The 8,379-nt window shown below is 45.5% G+C and overlaps 1 protein-coding gene across 1 annotated transcript in view; it reads left to right on the top strand.

Moving 5' to 3' along the window:
- The first annotated feature begins 6,171 nt into the window (after window positions 1-6,171).
- Window positions 6,172-8,379, top strand: part of TMEM272 (transmembrane protein 272) — a 38,254-nt gene continuing 36,046 nt past the window's right edge. The window contains exon 1 of the mRNA XM_042781569.1: window positions 6,172-6,229. Within this exon, the coding sequence (XP_042637503.1) occupies window positions 6,172-6,229 (58 nt within the window). The remainder of the gene's footprint in view (window positions 6,230-8,379) is intronic.

Below are 8,379 nucleotides of genomic sequence, written 5' to 3'. Positions count from 1 at the left end.
GTGTGTGCATGCACATGTATGTGTGTGTGCATGCATATGTGCATGTGTGTACACATACATATCCATATAATTGAAAGAGAAGCTGCAGAATACTAACCGTTATTGGGGTAGGAATTCTGTATGCTGTTTACAATGAGAAATGGCTTTCTCTTCTCGATAATGTAATTTACTTTTGTAATCTAAAAGAAAGTACTCAGAAAGAAAAAAAAATAACACCATATCTTTCTTTTTGTTTCTGTTCTCAGGTAGACTTACTCCTGCTAGTCTATCTATGCCCTTAGATGCTACTTTTTATCTCAGAAGTTTTTTGGGGAAAAATTAAACTGGTTTTCCTTTCACATAATACTTCTTGAATGTTTTAACTTATAAAAGTAAAACCTGCTCATGGGGAAAAAAAGTAAAGCAGTGTTAGGATATAGTGTGAAAATGAAAATACTTCTATACCTACCCAAGTACATTCCTCTGTTCCTTCCTCAGTTGGGTACGCATTTCCCTGCACCTCTCTCCATATTGTTCTTAGTTGTCATTGAGTCACTCCCGACTCGTGGCGACCCCATGCATAATGAATTGGAGCACTGGCTGGTCCTGCACCATCCCGGTGATCAGTTGCATGTCGTATCATTGTGATCTGTGGGATTGGCATTGCCTGGCTTTCAGAAGTAGATTGCCAGGCTTTCTTACTAGTGCACTTTAGCATGAGAGCTCTGGCTGCCATGTGCAGCAACATGGCAGCAAATAAGCCTCTATGGACAGACGGGCAGTGGCCGCTTGTGAGGTGAAATGGTTTGGAATCGAACCCAAGCCTCCCAAACTCAGAGAAAATAAATTTCTATTCGTTAAAGTCACCCACTTGTGGTATTTCTGTTATAGCAGCACTAAATAACTAACACAATTTCCAAAAATCAGTGAATGAAAATTCTATGAATGAAATGATACTATATGTATTATCCTGCCTGCTTAGATTGTGATGTTGTTAGGTGCCATTGAGTCAGCTCCGACTCATAGTGGCCCTGTATACGACAGAACGAAACACTGCCCTGTCAGGTAGCAGCCTCACAGTCCTTGCTACGTCTGAGCCATCAAGCCATCTCATTGAGGGCTTTCCCCTTTTTTGTTGCCTCTCTACTTCCCTCCAAAAAAGTTGCATCCATTGCATCCTCATCTGTTTCCTTCCCCCACGCTAAAATCCTAACCTGTTTAATCTTTGCCAATCTGATAGATTAAAAAGAAGGATGCCTCACAGTTGTTCTAATTACCACGTAATTCATTATAAGTGAAGTTGAACACAGCATACAAATCTGTTGGCCAGTGTTAGGGACTGTACCTGGGAATTCCAGCTTCTCTTTCTGGCTGGGTGCCAGAGCTCAGCTCTCCTGTCAGCCTCTTGTCTCTTAGGGACCATTCTTCAACGGTGTACAGAATTAGCAGCACGTCATTCTTTTTTCATTCTCACTCATCATGCTATTTTATGAAAATAAAGGCTTTGAACAAATAATTTATAAAATGGATCTATTACCTGTACCCTGTGTTGATTTGTTTTGTTGACTGCCTCCTGGTTTGTACTGATACTATTAACAAGAAGGATATCATTGTTTTATTGTTGTTTCTACCATTATTTGCAGTTAGTGGCTGAAGAGATCAAAGTAAAAATGTTTATGCTGTTACAATGTGATCCATTATACAGACAGACTCACGTAGTTTTCACAAAGCCACTGTGGATTTTAAAAATGAAATATCTTGGGTTGAAGGGCTGAGAGAAACAATCCAACATATTATTTCAAAGGAGATTTATAAATCTGTGGCAACTCCACCGCACAAGTATAAACGGTTTGTCCTTATTTCCACTCCCTCTAATATTTCCCTTCTATATGTAGGAGCTCCGGTAGCGTAGTGCCTAAGCCATTCGACTGCTAACCAGAAGCCTGGTGGTTCAAACCCACCAGCCACTCTTGGGAAGGAAGGTTGGGCAATCTACTTCCATAGTGATACCACCTCGGAAACCCAAGGAGGGGTTGCTATGAATCAGATCTGACTGAAAGTGTGTTGCATTTGTTTTATGATGTATGAGCAGGGCAGAGGTGGCTCAGTGGTAGAATTCTCACCTTCCATGAAGGAGACCCCAGTTCGATCCTCAGCCAGTGCACTTCATGTGCAGCCATCACCAGTCTGTCAGTGGAGGCGTGTGTGTTGCTGTGATGCTGAACAGGTGTCAGCAGAGCTTCCAGACTAAGCTGTAAAGAAAGGCCTGGTGATCTACTTCTGAAAATCAGCCAGCAAGAACCCCACAGATCACAACAGTCCACCCTTAACCCAGCATGAGGATGGCACAGGATCAGGCAGTGTTGCTCCATTGTGAGTGGTGTCGTAATGAATCAGGGCCTGACTCAAAGGCAGCTCACAATAGCAGTGATGAATGGGGAAAATGCTGTGGCTCCTGGCTGGAAGATTTGAAGTCCACATCAAAGCCTGAGATGAAAGTTGCATGAATTTCTAAATGTTCTATGGCACCTATAGCTTATGTTATTGAAGTTCACGAGAGCTGTCAGAGAGTAGGAATGATGGCCATCTGGGGCTAGGACTTAGGAAGAGTGATAGGTGGGGCTGGTGACAGGACAGAGTGAGCAGATACTTAGCAGAGAGGCCTCCCTCAGATGGAAAGACTTGCCCAGAGGAAGCAGAAACCCCTCTTCTTCACCAAGAAAGGAGAGGAGGAGCTGTACCCCTTCAAGGCTGTTGGGGCCCTGATGGGGCCGCCACTCCCTCTTTTTCTTTCACAGGAGTGTGCTTGCCCTTGTGTACAGGAAGGTTGTTTTTTCAGATGGGGTTTCAGTGGCTTACCTTCTGTGGCACCCCTGTGGTGATGGACCTCCTTAAGCGTGATACCAACAATAAATCTGTAACCCACACACTGATGAGTTGTTCATGACTCAGGGGCTCTTTTCTGTTTAACAAAAGAGCATGCACCTAGTTAACTCCATTGGACCAGAGAAGTGCCCCAACTTCACGCCTGTCAGTGCAAAACCAAGTAAAGGGATGAGGAAGGAGACCATTGTTTACTCAGACGATGGTTCTCCTGATTCTTTATGTAAAGACACCAAGGTGAGAGTTTTTACAAGGACTAGTGGAAATAAATGGAGCCCATAAAGGAACATTTCAGTGAATCATTCTTCAAGCATTTGTTGAAGACCTGCTGTGTTCCAGGGAGACAAAGACTCACACATGTCTTCCACAGTTGCTTCTGGGAAAAGAGTGGACGAGAAAGGCAACATCAAGGAGGCAGGAAGGGTAAAGGAATTGCTCAAATTATTCAAAGGGAATCTCTTCCTGTATTTTGTAGGGGATAAAGGGGGCATGAAACTCTTTATGTTCTACTAACTCCAAAACTATCCAATTCAGTTCTGGCTGAGCGAGAGCAGGTGTCTCAACTTTGGCAGATCTTAAGACACCTGAGTTCCAAACTAGCTATGTGATTGGGAGCAAGTTCTTAACTCTCCTGACCCTCAGTTTCTCCATCTGTGAAATAGGGATGATAATACCTACTTGGGAGCTCTGGTAGCATAGTGCCTAAGGCATTTGACTGGTAACCAGAAGGCTGGCAGTTCAAACCCACCAGCCACTCCACAGAAGGAAGATTGTGCAATCTACTTCCGTAGAGATACCACCTCGGAAACCCAAGGAGCGGTTGCTATGGGTCAAATCAACTTGATGGCAGTGGGTTTAATACCTACCTGGTTGGATAAGAGGACCTCTGGTGGCACAGTGGATAACGCATTTGACTGCTAACCAAAAGGTCGGCAGTTCAAACCCACTAGCTGCTCTGCTTCTGTAAAGAGTTACAGATTTGGAAACCCTATGGGGGTAGTTCTACTCTGTCCTATGGGTTTTCTATGAGTCAGAATCGACTTGATGGCAGTAAGTGGTTTTTTTGTTTGTTTTTTGGTTAATTAAGATCATTCATTCACAAGACTTATGAAGGAAACATAGCAGTCTCTTTGTACAGTCCCTGAGCTCGCTTTGGGAAGCTTTTCCTTCTAGGTTTCTTCCCCTTTAGTCCCACTTTGTGGGGAGGTGGAAGACTGTGGGCTTTAAGGTCACAGAGACCAGGTTTCAAGTATAGTCACAGAGACCTCATTCTGAATCCCAGTTCTAGGTGTCAGTCACTTAGTAGCTAGGTGACTTTCAGCAAACTAATTGACTAGAATCTCAGTTTTCTCTGTAAAATAGGGGCAACCCTGCCTCCTGGCTAATTTGAGGAATTAAATGCAGGATCGTGTGGAAGGAGTCCCTGGGTGGTAAGAATGGTTGACATGCTCGGTTGCTAATGCAAAGGTTGGAGGTCCTGTTCCATCCTTGGAAGAAAGGCCTGGAATTCTACTTCTGAAAAATCAGCCATTGGAAACCCTATGGAGTAGTTCTAGTCTGTCCTGGAGGGTTGCCATGAGTTGCAGTCAACTTCACTGCAACTATTTCATTTTTATTTTTTTAAACCTACGTGGAAGACCTTGGCAGGGGCCTGGTGATACACCCCTGGTTAGAGACTGATCTGTCCCCCATCACACTGACTCTAGGGATAAAGACAACTTTTTAGTTACCCACGTGAGGCTTTGAGCATAACATGTCCCAGGAGCAACACAATGGGGATGATGAGCCCCATAGGTCATTCTCATGCCCTGCAGCCTGAAGCTCACACTGACTCACCTGTCCTAGAGCTTGCAGAGGGTCAGTGGGAGAGAGAAGCTGCCAAGCAAGAACTGCCTGCTGGGGTGGCACAGAATCCATCACAGTGAGCCACAGAGCCTGCCAGCGTCTGTGCCTTCTGATGTCATCACTCCCACCTCTGTCCCTGCATCACAATTCTCCCGTCACTGCCAGTCTCAGCTGCATGAGGGCCTGTTTCCCGAGGAAGGGTGCCCCTGGGGTGCAGCATTCCCTTGCCTACAAACTGCAATGCTAGGAATTAGGACTTTTTAAAGATGAAACAGTCTCCCCTGGCTACCTGCTGGGGAGACTGTGTATGAAGTAAGAATGTTCACCCCAGATCCTGCCTGGATCAACAAGCCCCTGAGGAGGTCCCACTGCCAAGCAACAAAGTGGTAGAGCTGCTTCATATCCATGTGTCAGGTGTAAAGCAACAGAAGGGCCCCCTCCTCACCTAATGCCTTTACAGAGGTGGCAGTGACCTCATTTCTGGCAGACAGGAGAATTTGCTGTCCCTCTTACTCGACTGGCTGGATTTTTGTTGTGTATTTAAATTGCTTCCAAAGAGTGAAGTCATAGTATGGCTGACTTGCTCAGACGACAGCAAGTCCATGGTGAAGCAGGATGGGAAGTCAGGCCTCTCTGGTCTTGGTCCAGGCTGCTGTGGTCTTTGGTTTCCCTTCCTCCTTGGCCCCTAGTGAGGTGTATGACAGAGGGCATCTTGATGTATGTGCTGAAGCAAGAAGGACTCAAGCTCTTGCAACATCTCTGGATGGAACTGGGGCTCTGCCAGGTGCCCATTCCAGCCTGAGGGCAAATCGTCACCTCTCTGAGGCTCCAGGGCTTCATCTGTAAAGTACAGTTAACAATCCCCTCCCACACAGCTAGCATTCTTGTGGAGATTAAGTAATGAGATGATGTATATGGAGGGCTAACAATACCCAGCACATAGTATCACTCAATAAATGATATGTGTTATAATCTAGGAGTCCCTGGGTGATGAAACGGATTATTGCAATCAGCTGCAAACCAAAAGATTGGAGGTTTGAATCCACCAGAGGGCCCCAGAAGAAAGGCCTGGTGATCTACTTCTGAAATCCTGTGGGGCACATTCCACTGTGATATGCACGGGGTCATCATGAGCCAGAGTCACCTCCATAACAACTGGCCATTATTATCTTGGCCTCCAGGCCCTGGGTCTTCGGAGCTGAGTATCATTGGGCAAGCCTCTCAAGCTTCTGAACCTCAATTCCCTCATGGGAAAAAACAGTGTTTCTTCTCTCACAACCAGCAACAAGGCTGGCAGGCCAGGAATGATGGCTGGCACCCAGATTCCCAGGTGAACTGTTAGGAGACCCTGCAGGTGGCAACTGGCATGCACTGAGGTGGCTAATGAGTCCTGCATAAAACCTTCTGCCTGCCTTTCTAATACATTATTTTTGATCCCCAGAAATTTGTCAGCAGACAAGAGCAATGCCAGGTGGTCTGGAGAAGGCGTGTCACCGGTGCGTTTCTAAGATCGCCAGCAATGGTGAGTCCCAGCTCAGAGAAATACTGGGCTTTGAAGGATTCAGGTTCTGGGTCCCATGATGAGCTCAAGTCTAGTGTGAAGCATGTGCACTGGACTGCACTGGCTCAGGGGCAGCGGGGGCAGACACTGTCCTGCCTTCCGTTGGCTACCTTCTGCTTCTACTTTATTTTTGAATCTTTAACTTAGTACAGAGTATGCATTTTCAATATAATATGTGTTTGGAAGATGTTTGAATGAATTGAGTCAGTTGCTGACCAGTCAATGGAAAGGGCAGCAGAGCTGGGTGATATGGCAGGGAGATGTGCATTTGGATCAGATTCGGGGCAGTTCTCCTCATTCCTAGCCTATCCTCACTCCTTACCAAACTGGACTCCTTCCCTCCTCCCACCCACTGGGCCTGGACCACCAACAGAAGGCTCAGCCTGTATATGACACTTGGAATACACAGATCCCGGGTCTTGAGCCACCATTGGATTAAGACATTTCTCCCATGATGAGATGTGTGGTCTAAAATTTTTGTCTCAAGGAAATGTGAGTAAAAGGAACATTGTGGGAAGCCCTGAATGACACATTTTGAAGCAATAATCTCAGGAAGTGGCAGTCAGTGGGTAGGAAGGAGTAGGTAGAGGGGTCAGGGCAACAAGGGGTTGCCTGGCTACTATTGTATGTTATACATGTTTGCAGTGCTGTGAATTGCTTCATATGGGCCTTCCAGCCGTAGTCCTCCATTTTTGATGTATTGCAAATCCTAGTCTCTATGCCTGTTTAGGGTAGCATGCATTTTGAGTTCCCCTTGCTGGAGGGTGACTCAAGTCACCCTTAGCCTCCTTGAGGCTATATATGTGAACGTTCTGGGAAAGTTCTCTCTCTTGCTCCAGTCCTGCATTTGGTTCATCATCATCTCACGCCTGGACATGAGATAGCAGCCAGTCATCTGACCCACCAGTTCGGGTTCCCCAGCCCCTGCAACCACATGAATGGGGAGAATCCTCCAGATCTATCCACAGACTTGGGACTTGCCAACCTCCCAGCCTCCACCACCGTGGGAGCTGTTTCCTTGGCAGTGTGTGAGTTCTGTGAGATGCTACAGAAAAATATGGAACCCTAAGACAGGAGGGAGAGTACTGAGGAAGGAGGAGGAGTTGATGACAGAGATTATAGTGTTATCCAACCAAATGAGTCCCTGCCCCGTACGCAGTCAGGCCAAAACAGTTACACACTGAGATTGAGAGGAGAGAAAATTATTTATTGCAAAGCTGCAATGCAAGGAGTAGAAGTACTTTACTACCCAGATCTAACTCCCCCGAGATGCCATGCCATCGATAGCATATGAGTCACACTAGCTTCCTGTTATCAGCTGATAGGGGCTTGGGGAGAGGGGAGAGGGTCCGCAATTAACTTTTGTTCCTTTTGTCCTATTGCGCATGTCCCCGGGCCAGAGTTAATTTACAAGTTGTTTCTAAGATACTGTTAGCAGTCTATCATCTGCAGGAAGGAATGTTTTCCATTCAGTTTTTTAAGGAACTGAATATTCATCTGTCTGGGGTGGGAAAGTAGTTGGGGGTAATTTAGTTTACTTATCTATTCCCATTCCCATAAGTTTATCTATTCCCATAGTTTACTTATCTATTCAACAAATGGATGCCCTGCTGGAGGCACTCACTTGGCTATGCCAAGAGATTTGCAAGACAGCTACCTGGCCAACTGACTGGAAGATATCCATATTTGTACCCATTCCAAAGAAAGGTGCTCCCACAGAATGTAGAAATTATCCAACAATATCATTAATATCACACGCAGGTAAAGTCTTACTGAAGATAACTCAAAAATGGTTGGATGAGTATATTGACAGAGAAATGCAAGCTGGATTTAGAAGAGGATGTGGAATGAGGGATATCATTGCTGATGTCAGATGCATTTTGGCTGAAAGCAAAGTGTATCAGAAAGATGTTTACTTGTGTTTTATTAACTAAGCAAAATAATTCAATTTTGTGGATCATAATAAATTATGGATTACATTGAGAATGTGAGACCCCCCTCCCCTCCAGGTAATTATTCTTTAACTGTTGTTGTTGTTGTTAAGTGCCGTCGAGTCGTTTCCGACTCATAGCGACCCCATGCACAGCAGAACAAAACACTGCCCGATCCTG

The sequence above is a fragment of the Orycteropus afer genome, unplaced genomic scaffold (genome assembly GCF_000298275.1).
Source record: "Orycteropus afer afer isolate SDZICR_OR568_19922 unplaced genomic scaffold, OryAfe1.0 scaffold00134, whole genome shotgun sequence".
Classification (NCBI taxonomy): Eukaryota; Metazoa; Chordata; class Mammalia; order Tubulidentata; family Orycteropodidae; genus Orycteropus; species Orycteropus afer.
The sequence above is the reverse complement of the archived record's forward strand: the minus strand, read 5'-3'. Positions and strand labels throughout refer to the sequence as shown.